Source organism: Gallus gallus, chromosome 2 (genome assembly GCF_016699485.2).
Source record: "Gallus gallus isolate bGalGal1 chromosome 2, bGalGal1.mat.broiler.GRCg7b, whole genome shotgun sequence".
In the NCBI taxonomy this organism is placed as follows: Eukaryota; Metazoa; Chordata; class Aves; order Galliformes; family Phasianidae; genus Gallus; species Gallus gallus.
The window spans coordinates 82884321-82905814 of NC_052533.1; the positions used below are offsets into that span (position 1 = coordinate 82884321).

Genomic DNA, 21494 nt, shown 5'->3' on the forward strand with positions numbered 1-21494 from the left:
AAATCAGAATGTGATTAGTGCCTTCTGGGTTAACAAGTAGATTGTCTGTATATTCTTTCTTTACTATACTGCTGGTCCCACTGTTTTGAGTTTGGCAAATGGGTAGGTAGAGGACGTTTCTCATGTTTATAAAATTGGGTGCTTGGGTCTCTTAATAAGAGACCTGTTTATTTTAGTTTATTTGGCAGTTTTCAAAGGATATGCGGCTAATTTAGAAATCACTACTGTCTGGATCTTGGTTTCTTAGAACAGCAGTATTGGAAAGATGAAATTTCTGTTGAATACACTTTTGTATGTGAAAAATGTATTAAAAATAATCCAAAGAGAGTGTCAGTGAGCAGCAGTGATGATTTTGTCATCACAGTAGCTCTGTTTAATTAATACTTTAATATTTTTTTCCTGCTTAGTTTGTGTAGCAACTTCATTAAATGCTGTTTAATCAAGGTTTTAATAGCCTTCTGTTTGTCTCCATGAGCCTCAGTAAGATGAGAAAACAAAGATTTAGGTACTGTGCTCTGTAGTTCCTTGGCATCACTTTCTGGATGTAGTTCCCAGCAAGGAATATACTGTCATTCTGCTGCACCAAAGATTATTTTCTTTCATTCTTTCACTTTGTTTTCCATCAAAATGTGGGAATATTGTCTACTAGCGTTCTTATGTTTAACACTATAATTTCCCATTCTAAATATATTGACTGTCACAGAGCAATATTACATTGCAAGAAAAAACAGTCTTAAAAGTTTTGATGTACACACTTGAAATACTGAAACTGGAATTATGCTAAGGCATAGAGATAGCTTTCTCATCTTAATACTGACATTCTGAGACTTTAGGGATATCTGTTTATGAAGTATGAAGATATAATATCAGGCAGAATGTTTGCAAGCCTTTAATGGAAAAAATCCAAACTCAAATATTTTACTGATATTAAACCTCTGTAGTTCACTTAAAGGTAAAAATATGGCTTTTATCTCTTTATACCAAGTATTTGATTCTAATTTTAAAATGTCTTCAATATAACATCTTTCATATAAACTCACTTAAATAATCTGATAAAGAAAGTCAATGTTGCAGGAATGCTTTTTATTTTATGTTAAGATATATTCTGCTTTTGGAATTCTAATGTAGCTTTTCTTTTCTTCTGTGGTAGGATGACAAGGACTTGGTTCATGAGTTCGTTATCGCTGAAGGCCTGACTTGCCTAATCAAAGTAGGAGCAGAGGCAGACCAGAATTATCAGAACTACATCCTGAGAGGTAAGAGAAATGTGTCCAAAAGCAGTTGTTTTGTTTTTTGTTGTGAAGCTCTCAGAGGTCTGCTGCGACTCGCAGCATATTTGAAACATATTTATCTCTTTGGTGCAGGGTCGTGCATGTTATGAAGGAAAATTAAGGTGAGATTAACACATGTTGCTTAGCAGGACAAATAGGAAAATTAAAATACTGATATTCTCTCAATTGTTCAGCTTTTCATTTACATTATATTGGAAAGCCTTAATTCTAATAAAGAAAAGGCATAATATAGAATAAATAGTGAAATGGTCATATTGTATAGTTAGTTGGCTGGAAGCAATTTAAGCTATCTGATATTTTGGATTTAAACAGGTAATCTGAGGTTTACATTCTGTTCTTTGAGCTCAGGACTACTGATAAAGATAGAATGTGGGAAATGATCTGGAAAAGATCTCTTACTGAGTTAGAAAGCTGACTTACGGTATTGTTTTCCTGCATACATATTGTGTGTGACTACCGTTTTTAACAAGGAAACCCAGGCTGCAAATCAGGAGAGCTCACTCGGTGGTTTGAAGGGTTATGAGTGAGAGGAGAGCCATCATACCAAGGGATCCTGACTACTGGGTGATCTCATAGTCAACAGAGAACATTAATAGATACATAACTGTGGTGGATTGCTCATTTGAATTTTCTTAGACTGACGTACATAGCTGTCTCTAAAAATGTCAGTTTGGTATATTTAGCTGCCAACATTCAATCTACAAATTGAGGAGTAAAGCAAATACAAAAATAAATAGAGGGATTTTGTAAGAACCAGAAATGCTAAGTTACTGAAAGCTAGGATTCAAACAGTAAATGTGGCTTCATGTGAATAATTTGAAGATCAGACTGTACAAATATCTATTTTGGGGTTGTATAAGTAAGTAAAACAGTACAGCAGAAATTGTATTCTATGTCAGGAGTTGTGCAGTGATGTAAATGTACTTGAATAGTAGCTTGTATATACTCAGAAGTAAAAAACTTTTAACCACAGTGCAACTAGACGATGGGGAAACGTAAGAGCAAAAAACATTTTCTTTCCTGCTTAAAAAAAAAAAAAATCTTTCTGGGAGAAAACCAGCTATAGATGCTCTCATAAAATTCAGACTGGAAGCAAAATGTGTGCAAGTATATGGGGGCTGTATATTATGCTTCCTAGGGCCCTGAAGGAACTGGCTGATGTGGTTGCCAAGCCACTCTCCATCATACTTAAAAAGTTATGTCTGTTAGGTGAAGTCCCCATTGACTGGAAAAAGGGAAACATCACTTCCATTGTTAAAGGTAGAAAAGAAGATCTGGGAAACTACAGACCAGTAAGCCTCATGTCTGTGCCTGAGAAGATCATGCAGAAGATCCTCCTGGAAGTGATGTTAAGGAACGTGAGATGAGGAAGGTGATCTGAGACAGTCAGCAGTTTCACAATCTGGTGGCCTTCTACAATGGAGTAATGGTATCAGTTGACAAAGGAAGGCCAACTGATGTCAGCTACCTGGACTTGGGCAAGGACTTAAACATAGTTCTGCACCACATTCTTATCACTAAATTGAAGAGATATGGGTTTGAAGGCTGGTCTATTAGATGGATAAAAAAAATCAATTGAATGTTCACAGCCAGAGGGTTGTTTTCAGTGGCTCTGTGTCCAGGTGAAGCTCGGTCATGAGTTGTGACTCCCAGCGGTCAGTCTTGGAATCAGTGTTCTTCAACATCTTTATCAATGATGTAGATAGTGTTATTGAGTACACCCTCAAGAAGTTTGCTGATGATAAAAAGCGGAGTAATGCAGTTAATGTTGTAGAAGGGATGCCATCCAAAGGAAGACCTGGACAAGCTTGAAAAGTGGACCCATATGAACATAATGAGGTTCAACAAGGCTGAGTGCAAGGTAATATATTTGGGTCAGGGCAATCCCAAACATGTACAAACTGGAAGAAGAAGTCAGAGCAGCCGTGCAGGGAAGGACGCGCGGGTTCTGCAGGACAAGAAGTTGGACCTGGGCGAACAGTGTGCACTTGCAGCCTGGATCACCGACAGTGTCTTGAACTACATCAGAAGAGAAGTGGCCAGCAGGATGAGGGAGGTGATTGTCCTCTTCTACTCTGCTCTTGTGAGGCCTAATCTGGACTACTGCATCCAGGCTGGGTACCTCCAGCACAAGAAAGACTAAGAGCTGTTAGAGCAGGTCCAGAGGAGGCCTCAAAGATGATCAGAGGTCTGGAGCACTTCTATGAGGAAAGGTTGAGGGAGCCAGGCTTGTTCAGCCTGGAGAAGAGAAGGCTCTGGGGAGCTCTCATTGTGACCTTCCAGTTCTTGAGGGGAGCTCATTAGCTGGAGGACCAACTTTTTACTTGGTCTGATAGTGATAGAATAAGGGAGAATGTCTTTAAACTAAAAGTGTGGAGATTTAGATTAAATGTTAGGAGGAAATTCTTTACTTGAGGGAGTGATGAGGCATGGGAACAGGCTGCTGAGAGAAGTTGTGGATGCCCCATTCCTGGAAGTGTTCAAGGCCAGGTAGGATGGGGTCTGGGCAGATCTAATGGGTGGCAAGCCTGCCCATATAATGAGGTTAGAGCTAGATGATCTTTAAGTTCCTTTCCATCCTAATCCATTCTATAATTTAAAATAAAGGTGGTGTGCTGCACCAAGAGTCTGCTCTTCAGTTTAGGTGTTTACTGCCTCATCCACTCAGCATTCATCTAGACTGGCTGGGTGATGCATTTGCCCTTAAACAGGGTTTTGCAGACAGATACTGATAATTTGAAGGAAACCTGATAGATATTTACCTGAGTACCCAAGTGGTTCTACAGTCCAAACTCTGGATAGCCCTGCAACTGTTCTTTTCCAGTATCAGATAAGATCCAGGGCACTGAGCCTCATAGTTGACAAAACAATCCAGTAATACCTGAGAATCAGTCACATCTGAACTAAAAGCCTTCTTTTAAGATGCCCTAAAAGGGATTGGTGCGATCCTCCAAATACCAAAATCAGGTCTTCCCTCCTATCTTCCCCTTTTGCTGATTCACGAACCTGAAGCTTCTTTCTCTGTAGGATATCTGAGCATCTATTATACAATGATAGGATTTTTCCATGTGATGTGGTTTTTATTTCAGAAAACAGATTTGTTGTGACTGTCTTTCAGAAAGTTCAAAGCTTGTTACAACTCCAATATTTTGTCAGCTGGTTTTCAGTTCCAGGAGCTAGCATATTCTCTCTAAATAGATCTGCATGTGCAAAGAGATAAAGATAGGTTTGTGCATACAGTGTAACCAGCCAATCTTATCCAAGTACATTGAGGAGAGCGCTGAAAAGAGACATTAAATACATCACGTAAGGGTATTTTTCTGATATATTATTTTTGGAAGACCATAGACAATGGTTGTTACAGAGACTAAAAAAAAAAGTCTGTCTTGAATTTTTTCTGCTTTACTGCTGTGGTGTTTTGGCCTTGTGGTTCCTGTTGGAGTGAAATATATCCTCCCTGTTTTCACTGGGTTTAGCTTGGATCATAAAGGGATGAGATTTCTCTTTAGTCCCATATCTGGGCTGCATTTCTCCAGGACCTTCATGTAATTGTTTTCCCCCTATGACACTAACACAACTTACAGGGCTGACAGCAAATTGCACCCTTAGCCACGGCATTGCCTCTTCCGGCAAGGTTCATCTGAGTGTTGCTGTCTTTGGTTTTGACTAAGTATTTTGAATGTACAAAGAAATAACTTGTGCCTAGCAGTGAAAGTAGGTTGGAAATATGGGTATTTGTAAATGTTGGAGGTGTTCATGCTGTTACGCATTCTCAAGGACTAACTATTTCTTGAGGTTGCTTTTTTTTTCCCCCTAAAAGTTTGTGTTGCTTTGCTCCAGTGCTTCTTAGTTGTGCTTTTCTGCTCAGCAGTTTTAACTAGGTTCAAGCCAGACTGAGCTGCCAAAAAAATGACTAAACATGAGTCACAGAAGTTTTAGTTACTTTAATTGGCAAACAGAAGATAAGTGAGTCTTTTGCATGCAATGCTGAGAAATCAGGACAGTTCCTTGTCAAGTGCTGAAGAGTGACTGTTTATTCCTTCCGCATCCAGTGAAATAGGATTGTTTGACAGCACCTTTCCAAAAAAATATTCCCTTTTGACGGTGTGTAGTCTATGGGACACAAAACTACAGTAGCCGGGACTTCTCTCTCAAGATACTCTATTGAAAACTGCTCTAGGACACTGCTTTTATTCCTTCTTACTTATTAGTTTTTCACCCTAAATTTCCTTTTTGCCATTCCTTTTAATTATCACGGAGACATGAAAATAACTATATTTTATGGGATGTTTTTCCCCCACATAAACAATTTTTGCTTTTTTTTTGCTTTTTTTTTTTTCATTCTTTCTTTCTTTCTTGGTTTTTCTCTTTGAGAGTATTCATATGAGGTCCACTCATTGTGTGGAGGGTAAATGCTTCTGTGTCAGTTATAAGGTTGCAATTTGGTGATGTTGCCTATATTTTCACAAATAAATGGCTGTGGAAGAAAAGAAATAAGATTGCTCACACTTGATGAAGTCTAATATAAACCTTACTGTAATTTTGAAGGTGCTTTGGGTATTATTTGGAAATGTGTTTTTTTGCATGGAATGAGAACTCATTCTGAAATGCAGTGATTGAGCACAGGCTAATTAAACAGTTGATAGAATTATAGGAGTATTCTTGGTTTCTGTTAATTTAGCTGTTGGAAGAGTGAGAAGGAAAAACATCCTGTATAGACCAAGGATTAGTTGTTTTAAAACCAGACTGAGTAAGAAAGATGTAGGGAGTTCATCATACACCATGATGTGAGAGGCTCTGTCCATGGCGTCCTGTCCTCTCTGTACCTCACAGATGTCTCTGAGGGAAAATGACATGTCTTTTAAAAACATTAAATCATAGTTTCATATGCAAAGTCAGTAACATCTTCAATCTGGCAGAATAACAGTTCAGTTATTTTGCTCTATTTTTAAAAACTCTTATTAATAGTAAACGTGGTTTATTTTGGAACAGCTTTTTTACAAGCATGCTTTTGTTTTCGTTTTTGTGTATAGGTAAAATACATATAGCACTCTTATTTTCTCCCTTAATTTTGAAAAGAATTTCAGAATTTTCAGGTAATTTTATGGAATTTACCAGAAGAGTCCTACATGAGCCCTAGAATGTAAGTGAGAAAGAATGAAATATCTTAATCCACTGGTACAATGCGTGAAAAATAACTGAGACACATTCTGATCATTGTTAGACACTTAAATTATGTAGGAGTCCATTAAAACCATTTTGTGCAACCCTGATATCTGTAACTTGTGAAGTTGCAAGCTGCCAATGCCAGAGAGGTTCCGTAGAAAAGCAGTTGTTCCAAAGGTGCAGGAGTGATCTTGCACTGGGGCATAAGGATGAGAAAATTTGTTTCCTCAATAATAAATGGGAGCCAGCCTTTGCAACAAGATAGATGGAGAGAAAAGAAGTACCCTTGCGGTGCTGAAGCCTTCACTGGAGCCTCAGAGGTCACCCAGCATTACTGGGAGCTCTCTGAGCTAGAGGCTGGGCTTTCCAGAGCAGCAGGCAGGCAATTCAACTGCTGTTGGTTGGGCCTATTTATAACACCAGAAGCACGCGATTTCACCTGCACACCAACTTTAGCACAACCGATTGTGCTGCGTATTCTGGGAAATCTGATTAAATTCCTAAAACAGCTCAGTGAGTGCGCTATGGTAAAAGACCATCTGGTTACTGTCTGTCAGTGAATGCCATGTGCCCGAGGACATCAAGAAACTGGAAGCAGCAGAAAGCGAGGGTGAGGTTTTGCAATTGGGCAGTGGAAGTTGCTGCTGATAACCTGTTGCTCTGAGAGCTGAACATGACATTATCAGTAAGCTGAGGGTATTTCTGCATTGAGCCAAGGGCTGCTTGGAATGTTTGGGGTTTGTAAATGTGCTCTCTGTAACGAGGCAGTCCATTTCCAGGAACCAGGCGTCTGTTTTTGCCAGAGACCCCTCATTACTGCAAGGACCAGAATTCTTCCAGTGCTCCTGAATTGTCCTCCCTCAACCAGACAGATTGTGGGGCTTTGGCCTTTTGTGTTAAATGGTATTGCAAAGCATTTAGTAAGAGGAAGGGCACATTTTGGCAGTTAAATATATGTGATGCTTTGTGTCATCGGCACCATTTTTATAAATACCAGAAGAATAGAAATAAAATCTGCAAGAGGCTACGTCTGTCCTAAATACACTTGTGCTGAGTTGGTACTGTAGTAGTAAAGCAAGTGGTAGCAATGTAACTTTAGCATGGAAAATGGAGCTAATGCTAAGTAGAACGCATATATTTGCATTATTCCTGTATGAATTTGAACTGTAAAACTGTGTGAGGTATACCAGCTGTAGAAATGTATTCCAGCATCTTTGAAGTTGCATGCTGAAAGCTCTAAGTAAATAGAAAAGACAGCACATGATTAGGATTTCCTTTGCATTTATTTATTTTCCCAAGGCCAAATATCAAAACTTTTCTTTTGTTCTACTCTGGACCTTCAGTATGAAGGTGTCTACACGTAACTGTGATGTTCTCATCCGTATCAGTATGTGTTCAAGTGGACTTATGTGCAGCCCTTTAAAAGTTATGTTAAACTTCTCAGCTGATATCAAAATAGTTTTAGTAGGGCCTGTGTCTTAAAGAGAAATCAAATGTCTGAAGCTTGATTGCTTAGGGTTATTGCTTCTGAGGTGGACTTAATGACTCAGTTTCCCTGTAGAGATAGTTATTTGATTGTTGAAACAGAGTTCACTAGGAAGGGTATCAGAGTTAGTTGCTTGTCCTGAGTAGAACATAATCACAGCTGTGCCTGTGCCAGTAGGACCTGGTGATTAGCAGCACTGCAGAGGGTCAGTGCAACATTCAGATGTAGCTGTAGTGTTTCCCTTTGTGAAATCACCTCTGCCTGCTGGCTTTCCATCGAAGCGCCTGGTAGTTGTAGTTCATATGGATGGAAACAGACGTGCTGAAAACAGACCTAGACTGGTTGGATTAGTACCCTTTAATGTTGTGTGTGCAGAAACGTTAGGTTGTTTCTTTTTTTGTGCATTTTGATAAGTTACAAAATAAAAAAAATATGAATGAATCCTGGTTCATGAACTCTTTAGACTGGAAACGATAAGATTACAATGCCTTTCATTTTATCAGAGAAGAGGGCAGAGTATACCATCTCCACGATCAGTTATATAAACAGCAGCCTTTGGCTCAGGAGCTGAGTCCTCTTTTATTTCTTCAGATCTCTAAGTCCAAATGCAGTTGTTTACTTTTACAAGGGTAGCGGGAGTGCTTGACCTTGGAAACCATGCAGTTTAAAATGACAGAAAGCATCCTACTTGCTTTCCTCTCTATATTTTAGCATATCCTTTATTCATTTCTCATTTGCATATTTTTAAATGACAGTCATTAGAGACTGCCTATGTATTTACTGCACTGAGGGTTAATTACCAACCAAAACCTTAAGTGTTCTCTAAGTTTGTGGAGTAATCCCTCTCCTTCCTCTCTTCTTCTCCCCCTCTTGCTGGATATGATTCTGATCTGCGCTCCGTCTGGAAGCAGAGACAGATGGTCCTAACGCACTGCGTACAGCACGAGTCCTCCCAGTCTGGGATGGGAATTGGCAGTGAAGCAAATTCAAGTTCAAAAGTTTAACCACCAAACAGTAATTTACACATCTACAAATAAACTGAGCAGTTCCTTGCTCTGTATGTTGTATGAAATGGACTTCGGTGTTGTGACTGCTTGTGAGGGGGATATGGGGTTCTCATAGTCTACGTGGAATTCAGCAATAACACCACCATAAAATTATGGATTTCCCTTGTTTTTAAAGCTGACCAAGGCTGGAAGGCTTTGGGTTGTTTTCTGTCTATGTGAAAATGAATCTTTCTTTTCTGTGTAATTTTTTATGCTTTCTGAAATTCCCATGAAATGTGACACCTCAGGCTATGCAGACCCTGTGTAAAATGAGGAGCCGAACCATGAAAAATGCACATCCTTAACTACTAAGCAAAGAATAAATACTTGCAAAGTGGTCTCAGGGGCATTTAAAGCCATTTTGGGCGTTACATGATTTAACTACTCAAACTTTATGAACAAGTCTTCAAAATAATGTACCAGTGCTAACTGGTAGGAGCTTACTACGAAGGATTTGGGCCTTTTTGCAGTAATTTTTTAGCTTGAATTATTAAAAAGTGATTCATTAGAGCAAAGAGAAAATGTATGTGGCAGCTTCTGAATTAATTGTAATCGTTATATGAATGTAATACACTGCAATGTACAGTGGAGAAAATAACATTTGGTTATGCCTATTTGAGGATTAGATGCTTCCACAGCTACTTGTGTTAGTGAATACCAGGGTGCCAGAGTGCTCTGTCCCGAACAGGGAAAATTAATGACTTCAAAGGACCATGGCGAGGGTGAAATCAAATGTACCTTTTAAACAGGATAATCAGAAAGTGTTATTCCATGGAGATGATTGTTGTATGACACACTGATGTATCTAAAAATTAGATTCCTTGACTATCTTCAGAGTTAATTTCACCATCCAAGTATACTTGAATTATTGTAAATTACATCTTAGCACTGTTGGTACTGCAAATGTGGGTTTTTAGCAGTCATGTCCTCATAGATGTGGTCAGAAAATGAGAGCAGTAGACTGAACTCCTAAAATATTTATCTTAATTGCCACCAGCAGTGACCTTCTCTAAGGCTCCATGTTCTTTTGCATCAAAATGTTTTATAAGCCATGGAGAATTTAAGAAATTAAAAGTTAAGACTTACTTGAGTGTGTCTTAGCGCAGCATTAGTTGTAAACATGTCATAAATACTATGTTCCTAGATGCACTCATATGGAAAAAAAGTATAATCAGAAGCTGATGATGGGAAGGGATCATCTTAGTGAGGCACATGGGAACATTAACATTTATGTTTGCTGCTATGGAGGATTTTTGCTTCATGACTCTGAGGACCATGGAGGAGACCAGAAGACGCACAGTGCCAGCTGCCCTTTGGGAAAACAGAAGCAGCTAATTGCTGCATGTTTACAAGGGCTGAATGAGAAAAGATGGAAACTCTTTTTGCTGCTCCTTAGTGAAAGCTACTGATGGCGGTGTTAGAACAAAGAGAGGAGAACATGCTTCTTCAACTCCCTGTATGCACGTGAAGGGGGTCAGTGAGTGTGTGTGCAGGGACCAAAAACCCGGGCATGCAGCAAAGCCAAGCCACCATGGAAAGGCAGACACGTTATTGCATCTTCCCTCTTGAAGCTGCAGGGAAAATTAGTGGGGTCTGCAGTCTCTGCCTGCAGCAGCACAAGCCACACAGCTAACAAAAAGTAGCAAAAGACCATCTTTAATGATGGATTTATGAATTGTAACATGTTTTATTTCTCACATTTCCTGGTTAGAATGATTTTTTTTTTTTCCAGTTTTTGCTCTGCGAACCACTTCCAGTGTTATCCAATTAAATTTTGGTAGCTAAAAACCTCTGTGAAGCTGAGATTGAAGGTACAGATCTCCTGCCCCCTAGTGACATGAGAACTCTGAGTTTCCTTAGCTTCCAAAAATGCATGATGGGCATTGTTTAGGGTGACTTTGTCAGTAATTTATCATTTCAAAACTATTCCTGGAGATTTTATTGAAGAGAGTTTACTAATGTAGGTGCTATGCAAAAGAAGCTGGCATTTTACTCTGGCACTTTTAATTTGTTGACAGCTAGAATTTTAAAATTTAAATTTAAATAAAATTTAATTTGTTGACAGCTAGAATTGTAAACTCACAGAATGGCCTGGGTTGAAAAGGACCATAATGATCATCTAGTTTCAACCCTCCTGCCACGAGCATACTTGTAGAGATGACAAATTGATTACAGAATGAAGGGTTCAGAGAGGATCATAGCCTGGTAGACTTGAGACCAAAGCTGAACTTCCAGTCTTGCAGATTGGTGTTTCTGGAAAGTAAGTTATAGGAGTGGGGTAATGTATCATTGACGGTATTGCTCAGTAATTTGTATCTGTCTATAAGAAAGAATCTAGAGAAGAGCAGTTCCAGGTTTGCACTCAAGTGGCTACACATCAGAGGAAATTCTCCAATTCCTCCAATAAAGAAACATGTCCCTGCTGCCAGGAAGCCCAGGGGTGGTGGCAAACCTCAGGAAATATTACTGATAAAGGGAAGATCATAGAATGGCTTGGGTTGGAAGGAACCTTATAGACATCTAATTCCAACCCCCCAGTGGTTATGGTTTTAATGAAAAGCTGGGACAGACGGACCCTTTTCTTTTTACATTTGACAGTTCCCTGAAATAGAGACACTTTTAAATAAATAAATAACATGACTGTTTGTCAGAAGTACCATCAGATGGCTCTACTGCTATGATACTTTGAGCTCAATCACTGAAGTGCAGCTGAGGAATTAGTATACCAATAGTATGCTTTAAGTGGATTTAAGTGATATGTGGAGTCTCAGTGACTTCTCTAATATTGAACAATATCCTGTTTCCTCCTACTTAACTTCCTACTATTTCTTACCACCTGTCTAGACAAGGATCTCAGCTTCTTCTATGCCCCTCTTGTGCATCCCCACTCAATGCCCTAATTTCCTATTTTTGTAATCCAGATCCTTCCTTCAAAAACATATTTTAAATTTAATTTTTTTTTTTAAGTCATTCCCCAGATTGTCTTTGTGTACAGTGGCATTCACAGCACTTACTCCTCCCAAACTTCAAGTGTCTGTTTGCAGACTTTTGCTCTGAGTGCTGCATGTCATCAGCATGTCCCTGTGCACAGAGCAGTGTCAGGGAGCAGATGATGTTTTTTCACCCGTGCATTATGATGAGGCAAAGGTTTACTTTTAAGGCAAATGTTTAAAGTAACATTGGGACAGAATTTCCAACTTCTCAAAATTCAATCTTGGGACACCAGGAGGTTGCTTTTTGTACATAGGCTAATATTTATGATGAAAACATTGTATTTATTAACCATATTGGTCACTATTTATTTGAGCTTTTGATAAAGATTTCTAAAAATACCTGTATGTCTGCCTTTGCATGCATGCATACCCCCTTTATATGCAAGCTGATGGTCTTTGATCACATTGTGACCATGGCTTTTTCAGCAGCTGTTCTGCTTCAGTTAGTGAGCACCATCACACCTGTGCACTTAATGAACACACTGAACAGCTTGTCTTATCATCAGCATTGCCGAAGGCATTTGGGTATATTTCATGCTATGCAAACTCTTATGATATGCTTGTTTTCCTCATGGATTTTTCTGTGGTTTGTCACTAATTGTTATCCAAGAGCTTCACAAATAACAAACTGTTCTCAAAATCTGAAAGGGCAGCATTATCTTTGTATGGCAGATAAGGAAATGAGGCACTTGAGATGCAGTCTGAATTCAGAAAGATTCAGTAAGTCCATGTGCTATTTTTGGGACTGCTTGAGCTGATTTTTCTGTTTATGCCTTTCTATTCTTTACTCTTTGGACTTATTTTCCCATTTAGACGCTTGTCTAGACTGTTTTTTTTCTCTCTGATCTGCCTATACAATAACCTTTTGCCCCTTTCCATATCAACTTCATTTTACCTTCATCAGGTTTTCAATTCATTTATGTCATCGGTCAATATTCACCAAATAATAATAACTCATAAGTAATAACTACACATCAACATTCATCAATTCATTTGCATGAACTTCTTCACCAATTTACGCAGGCTTAAATAGCTTTTCTCCCAATCACTTCTTCCCACCTCTGCAGTGTTTCCGAGGTTCTGGCACCACAGCTGTGTTTGTGTAATGGTGTAATGGATTTGACAGAAGAATGTGTTCATCTGAGAAGTGGCTTGGTGGGGAGAAAAGGTGGATATTTCCTTGTTGCTTTGGATTTTTTTTTAGTTCTGTCGAGTTATCTAGTCCAGTTCTCTGTGGTAGGACACAAACCCCTGTGCTCAAAAAATGCTGAATTTGACCTGAGGCAAGCAAGGGAGAGTGTTGCAGTACTGCTATCAAAGATGTAGTCGCAGTTTCAGTCTCTTATCTCTTGTCCATTTCTTTCTTCAATATCTTGCATCAGTGCTAATCCCTATGTTCCCTCCAGCCAAAATAGATTTTAGTCTTTCCCATTATTTTCCTCATTTATCCCAGTCACTTCACTTCTTTTCATATCTCTCAGACACTCCTCAGGCTTTCTGTCAGAATTCTTCCCTTAACTCATCCATTTCTTTGAAATTTTCTGGGTTTAAGCTTTGTTTCCTTCTGTGTTCTGATCAGATTTCTCTTCACAGTTCATTTAAAACTAAAAAGCCTTTACAGGTCCTTTGGTGGGCAGTTGCTGGGATTGTTACGGGAATCTTTTGAGCACCAAGGATGCTCAAAAATTCAGAGCTTTCTGTTGATTGCATATGTTCAGTAGAGAAGGAATACTGTGTCAAGCACTGCTTATTACAAAATGTTTTAAATGCACAAAGTTTGGCCATATATTAATGTTGTCTGTATGAGCTTTCTCACTGATATGAGATTATAGTTTTTCTAAATTTTACAAAGAGCAAAATAACCCCAAAATACTCTCCAAAAAAAACCTTGTCAACAATACTCATTTTCTAGTAATATGTTTTCCTTCTCCTTTGTCTTCCTGCCTTCCACAAACCCACCCTCATTGTAGGCAAAATTAGAAGTTTTTAATGAGAAACTGAAGTGATGTGCCTCAGGCGCCATACAGAGAAAGTCTGAGTCCAAACTCAAACTTTAAAAAAGTTATGAGCAACTAAACAGAGTGTTTGCAATCAGATAATATTAGTAACGAGCAACAATACCTGTTCCATAAAAAGCTTTCAGTTTTAATTTCACAGTGCTGATGGTACACTGCTGAAAATGTAGGAAACTCATGCTTTATTAGCTAAAGTATAAGATCACTCTTTCTGCTTTATGCTTAGAGAACATAAACATCTGTAATTCACGTTCTCAGACTTTGTGAGTTCTGACGATGTGATATGTTTATTGCTCTAGCGCAGTTAATGCTTATTATTAAAAAAAAAAAAAAAAAACAAAAAAAACAAGCCACCAGTATGGGTTTAGTGATTGTAATAGTTCCCTGAACCATCCAGTAAAAGAGCAAGACTTTCTTTTTTATTTTAGGGACATGTCAGGAGCATGTTTCATGTTGTACTGTGAATGTCACCTTTCCCTAGACATCAGTAGACTGTCAGGAAACTGAGCACATGAACAAACATAAGATTAGAAGCCAGTTTTATAATATTTTATACTTGTAGAATGTGCCATAAAAACAAGTCCCTGTGTAACACATAATTCTTTAGTCTTACAAATTTCAAAAGAAGAGTTTGGGAAGGATATTTGGACTATTTCTAAATTCAAAAGAACTGGATCTGCTATGGCTACATATAACTTTCCTGGTGTGCTTGGAACTGCCAGGGTGTTCAGGGTGAAAATCTGACTGCCCTACAGGACTCAGTTGGGAAAAGACTTAGGTTCTATACTTGTTTCCACTGGAATAGAATGATACCTGTAAGCTCTGTGTTTTTAAAGGTTGGACTTAGTTGATTTCCCTGAGTAGTATTTACAGATGACAGAACTGTAATTTCAAGAAATTTGAGCCTCATTGTGTCAGTTGAAGAAGGACTTGAGTAGAAAACCTTGAGATTTCAAAAATCATTAGAGAAAGTCAGAGTCCTTTAACCCTTGCCAACTTTACCAGATTATGGCCAACAGGAGCTTTAATGCATGTCCTTCTGAACTTGACGTGGCAGATCTGTGGTCGTGTGTGCCACCTTTAGCCAACATGGGTGAACATGGTGGCCCAGGTGGGCCTGGCTTTGGTAAGCTGAGTACCATGGACAGGGGCAGCTCAACTGCGGTAATTTCACTCAATTGTTTGAATGAGTACTTGGAAAACAGTGAAAAGGCTGAATTAGCTGGCTTATAGTCAGCTTTATGAAAAGTATTTGTCCTTCAGTGCCTTTAATTGTATGTGGTGTGTTTTTGGAGGGGGATGAGGTGAGGAAGATGACCAAAAAAAAAAGCCCCTGATAACCTGCTCCTGAGCAGGAGTCAGAGAATTTAAGCTTCGATACTTCTTATTCTCAAACTTTGTGAGTCTTTTCTCACAATCACTCAGTCTGTGCAGCAAGCAGCACTTGTCAGAGCTGTCCAAATAGTTGTATAAGGTTGCACAGTTGGTGTCAAATTATCAGTTATTAATTGCATGTTAAATAGATAAGCTATCTTTATCTCTTTTTAGCAGGCATTTTGGATGCAGACCTCCTCTTCAGTTGTGTTCAGTTGTGTTCAGTCCAGAGATGCAGGTTTTCAAGAAGTTATCTTGCAAAATGTCTCACAACTTGTGCTGAGAAAACCCTTTCCACTGTCTTTTATGTAGAGTGAATTTCAAGCAGTCATAACCTGTACTCTTCAAATGATGCCTCATTTGAATGTTATGATGCTGTGATTTTAAACAGCCTTGTCCTAAAGTGATTTCAGAATTTAATGTGATCAAAGTTGTGGCTAGAATGTGAACATGCTTCTACCAGATGTATATATGAATATTTTACTTTGTTACAGCTTGAGTATTCAGTCTGTTGTTTGACTGTTTTTACGCATAGATGAGTGTTGTTGAAAGCATTCCTTTGCAAAGGCTGTTCTTTAAAAAAGCGTTTCTTTTATTTCTATCCCGAAAAGCAAAGGGTCATTTCACTAACTGCAGTTGACACAGTCTGTCTGTTTTGTTTGTTTTTCAGACAAGACCAGATACAAAGAAAAGAACAAGATGGTATACTTAGGCCAAAGAAAATGTTAAATTGACTTGAGAATCTGAAGCTTCTTATTCCCATTATACTTTGAGTGTACTCCTTCTCTGAAATGTACAGTACTGATCGTGATGAATGGGCTTGAAGAACTAATGGTTACTCTCAAGAATCTGTAATTTTTTGGCATGTGTGAATAAGGAAAAATATCTCCTATCCTTTTAAGTATTCTTCCCTCCCATGCTTCACTTGTAATTGTCAGGGTATGAGAGCAGTATTGTGGATTCTCTATCCTGTTACTACCCTATTACTTGTTGTAATGGGGAGCCATATATAATATGAATCTAGGAGGAGTAATCTGTAGTTGAGTACAGCTTCTGCGCCTTAATCATTTTACAGTCTTATTTATAGCTAGGTTTCTGGTTTTCCTTTCACAGAAATGTCATGTTATGTTGCATTTACTGCAGTCACTCAATTTACAGACTGAATTCTTCAATTAACAATATTGTTTTTGAACTTCCTTGTCTGTATATCAGGGCATTGCCAGATTTCAGGAATAAATTGAGATAGTGTGTGTTCTGAGCTGCAGATTTTGACCTACAAGACCAAGAGAGAGCATGGAGAATCCCAGTGCTCAAAAGCTGTAAGACTAGCTTAAATTACAAGTAATTGGAAATAAAACAAAATGGAAGCTTTGTATTTATAGCCTGATTTTTGCATGTAATAGGTATAATATTTTTAATTTTTACCTGCAGTCAAAAGACCAAGAATCTTAGAGGAGATTCTCAATGAATAGCATTATTTCAGTCCTGAAGTTATAGTTAGAACAGGAACAAATTGCTCTGAAGCTACAGCAACTGTTGCTTATCAAATGATAGTGCTAGAAATGCTCTTCCTTCTGAATGTGAATGTACCTCAGAACAAACAGCTGCTGCTTCATGCACCATGCATACACTTTGTGACACACTGGGCACAGATCTGTCTTTTGGTGTTGTAAACTGGGATGGTCCTTACGAGCAGGAATTTCTGAAGCTTTTTCAAGCAGGGTTAAGACCTGATGTCCTTGATTGCGTTTCTATTTATCATGCTGATGTGACAAAGAGTTAAGTCTTGGCAAGTGTGTGAAACACAAAAACTGGGTCCAGAACACTTGAATTTGTAATCATAATGATGATTTAAAAAACACTGACAATTATGTTAATATTGAAAAAGTAATTTCTGGTTTTCTTGCAGAACCAAAAGATCACTCTGGATTGTATTGACATTTAATGGACTTTTTTTTTTTTCATTTGAAGGACATCATAATCACTCCCTTTAAATACAAGAGGATTTAATATGTAAATGTTCTGAAATATCTGGAAGTGTTAATTAAAAATAATCATGGTAATTTACTGCTGGTTTAGCTGAAGTTCTCATTTTTCATTAATATTCTTCTGTGCTTATTTATAAGCGTTAAAAAAATTGCTTTCTGGATTATCCTGTGAGAACCACAAACTCTTCACTGCACATGTTGAAATACCAGTGCATATCCAAATACATACTCTATATAGAATACATAGAACAATGGTTTCCTCTAAATATAGGAATTTTTTTGGCATTTCTACTCTTCCTCCAACGTCTGTGTTCTGAACAAGAACCACATTGCATCTATAGTCTTTAAGTTAAAGAAAATGTAATTTTTTTCATTTCTCCTCCTTGATGCTTCACATTTCCTGTACACTTCACTACTGCCAGTAGAAAAATACTCAGCAAATAAAAATTAAAAAGACAGCCTTACTTTTACAAAGCAATATCCCCACTGTTACAGGCTTTAAGCTTTTCACTGGCATCACTTTACAACAGTATATTATTACATACGTATGTTAGTGAAAAGATAGCTTACACTGCTGACTTTAGCTGAAAGAATTTAAGAAAATCATTACCTTTCTGTCCCCAAAATGTACAGAAAAAATGAATTCCTCACAGTCCTCTTTTACTATTTCTGTTTGTTCTTGTATCCCATAACATGTTCCATGGGTCCAGAATGTAGAGCTCTTCTGGCTTGAATTATCTGGTTACTTAATTTGGCAGGTCAATTTGACTTCTTTCAGTTCTTGATCCAGTTTGTCATGGGTGTGTATGAACAGCTGCAGCAGCACAAAAGTAAGTGGTTCCCTTGAGCAGGAGAGGGCTGGGCTGCTTTTCCTAGTGACAGCATTGGCTTGCTCTTTTGCCATTTGTATGATATTTTTGTTTGTTTGTTTGTTTGTATTAAGTTCTTGCTCCAGTAACTGGCCTGAAGTGGCTGTGTTTTATTTTTGCTGTTACTACCTTGTGGCTTGCTTGCACGCAAGGCAGCTTCAACTCAATTTGACCACCTGTAAAATCTTGTATTTATTTTAAAAAATAATAACTTTGTTTTGATTTTTTTTTAATTATATACTTATGGTATTCTCTTGAACACTCATAGAAATGACATGAGGTATATCCCTGTAACGATTGGATTTCAATTGTGCTGCCTTGAAAGTAGAAATACCAAGGCCCCTTCTGGAGTGGAGCAGGCAGCAAAGTTGTGAATGGGGAGGGCTGTGTTGGAGATGCCTGGGAAATGGCTTGGAAAGCTCTACTTCTTGCTACTCCAAAAGGAAGGGGAGCAGAGTATGGTTGCTACTGCTTGAACACATCTCCAGTAATAGGTGCCACCCTTTCTGCCTTGCCTCTTCGTTTTGTTGAAATTGTCTGAATCAACCTGGCTTTTATAGCACTAGAAAATAGCACATGTTGTTTGTCTGCCCTACTAGTTTGCTGAATACTAGAAGACCTAGAATTAGCTGTATTCTCTATCATTGCACCTTTTGATTTCTTTTTTCTTTTTTTTTTTTTTCTTAGAAAATAGCATTTTTTCAAGTAGGAATGGGGTAGAGAAAAAGAAGGTGTGGAAAAATATCATATTTTCCTCCTCTAGTTTGGAAGGGAAAAAGGGAGATGAAGTGTTATGTTATTCAACATTACACACCAACTTGGCTAAATGAAGAAGCTAGTTTCCTCAAGGCCACTGGGTAATGGATAGAGACAGATTTCTCAAGAGAATCCTTCAGTTTTTATTTATGTGCTTTAGGAGGCTTGCCATACAGTCACCTAAAGCCAGATGATACCTAAAGAGGCAAGTTCTGGGATCTAAGTGTAGAGTTCTTCTAAAGCGTGTCAGAGAACATGCAAAGGCTTTAAAGTTAATGTCACAATAGCATAACATTTGTATTAGAGTGCGTCAGAGATAGGGTAGATAGATATCTATAATCATTTGTATACTTTTTCTTTAGTATTCAAGTATGAAACAAGACTAAGAATGTTACAGGATTGCTTTGTATCATACTAAAATGCAACATTCTGAAAGTTAATACCTTGTATTATGAGACACAGATTACAAGGAAGCTCATTTTATTTGCTGTTCAGCTCTTTTCTGTCTGATTTATTTGGGAGCAGTGGTATTTGAATGGAATTTCATTGCTGAAGAGTAAGTCAGAGTGACATCCTTTTTCTGAATCCAGCTGTACTGAGGTGGTTGAGATGAAAAGACATAAGGACAATGAAATTCTCTAACATGTTAAAAATGTAGACTGTGAAAGAAGGCAAATGCCATTCCTTTCCTGCTGTCTTGATTATCATGTTTAACCCATCATCTCCCTTCAGACAGGTTCCAACTGTATCCACTTCTCTGGTAATAATCCAATTTTTGATCTCTCATGTGAATTGTTAATACATTGGTTGTTCCATCAGCTTGTGCTATTTTTCAATTTTTTTTTATTTTATTTATTTATTTATTTAGGAATGATGCAATGGGCACCATACTGGCTGAACAGTTGTGGGATTTTTCTTCAATGCTGTATAGGTGGTAGACATGAAAGAAAATCGTCTCTTTGTCTGAACTTTGTTAGTATTTGAGGTGTGAAACTAAAGCTCTTACTCTAGCAATATTCTTTCTTAAGCACAGGTGTTTTTAAAATGGCAACTGACTTGTGTTTTCCACTTTGATTGCAATTGAGTCTGGTATATGGCTGTAGACAGCCATCACTTGATGTCTCATGGTACCACATATGTCACTCAGATTAACAACCAATTTGGGTGATATGACAACATTTAGAGAACTGAATAGAAAAGCAGCCTTAAATAACTAGATTGTTGTCTCTTTCATCAGTAAAACCAAGAAGAGATATGGTCATCGTAAGGCTGTTTTCTGAAATGAAAAATTTGTCAGGACAGTCTTGGCATCAAGACCCAAGTACATCCTACCTAGGTCCCTGAATGCGTGACATAGCTGGCACTGTGCGTACTTTGGCAAGTTTTCATGGGCCCTGTAACATTCTTCTATTCTTCTAACTAATTTATACCTAGTATCAATGAAGCTGTCTCACGAAAAAGAAAAGTCTAAGCTAATAATTGCTGGAAATTGTCCATAGGGAAGGTCTGTCCCTCTTCAGCAGGAAATCTATTTTCTGATATACTACAGAGACCGGCATAGTTTAGGTTGATATCTCTATAGCTCTCCTATAATTCTTTCTCCTGAGAATAAAACGTAACAGGAAGGTATTTTAACTTAGCAGGAAGCAGTAGACTCCAGCCCCGAAACTGGACAGTTTTGAGTGGCAAGGAGTGAGAGATGGTATGGCAATGTGCTCACCTAGTGGTTTGGAAGTTCACCCCTAAAGAGCTTGCAGAATCCTGAAAATCCAATAGAACATTTAGAAAAGGTTTTGTTTACACTTCTTCCATTACTTTTATGTTTGTTTTTTTTTTTTATAGCTTTTCTGCAAGTAATTCAGAAAAAGTTACAAATAGGCAATTGATGTGCATTAGTTCCTTTTGATCCACCAATCTTTCTGTAGTGAATACTCAATCAGTGATTAATCCTTAACCAGTAGAATCAAGCATGCTCCTAATGTGAAAGTAGTTTGTATGATCTCTCGTCTCTGTGTGGGTATGCATGCACCTGTTATGAGTAAAAATACTCTGTTGTTCTTTGTTTTCCTGTTTTTAAATGATGCATTTCATTTCTGCTTATTCTGATACCAGTGCAAACAGTGTTCTTACAGGAGTATTTTTTCTAAAATACATCATTTAGGCTTACTTAATGTAATAATTCACAAGTGTTTTTCATGTGTTCTTCTACTTCTTTTCAGAAACTTGTGGTAGTTTCTCTTTTGTTTATTTCCTATGAATGAAAACTTCACTTGGAACTTTGATAGAGTTGACTTTTCACTCTTAAAGGCTTGGACCATAAAGGTATCTTCCACAGAAAATAAAATTTATGAAAACAAAAGCAGTAGAACGCCTGTTCTTTCACTAAATGCTAATGTGAAACAGTTATTCCAAGTTAGCTTTGATAGACTTTGTTAAAGTAGAAGGGCGGATAAAGAGGAAAATACGTATATACTGGTGGGGAAATACTAGGTTTCAAAGTAATATTTTC

General features: G+C 38.0%; 1 protein-coding gene across 15 annotated transcripts in view; it reads left to right on the plus strand.

The window, feature by feature from the left end:
• Positions 1-21494, plus strand: part of FHOD3 (formin homology 2 domain containing 3) — a 370010-nt gene that overhangs the window by 182401 nt on the left and 166115 nt on the right. For all 15 annotated transcript variants that reach the window (XM_040695607.2, XM_015282358.4, XM_040695604.2 and 12 more), the window contains exon 5: positions 1151-1256. In XM_040695607.2, coding sequence (XP_040551541.1) covers positions 1151-1256 — 106 coding nt within the window. The remainder of the gene's footprint in view (positions 1-1150; positions 1257-21494) is intronic.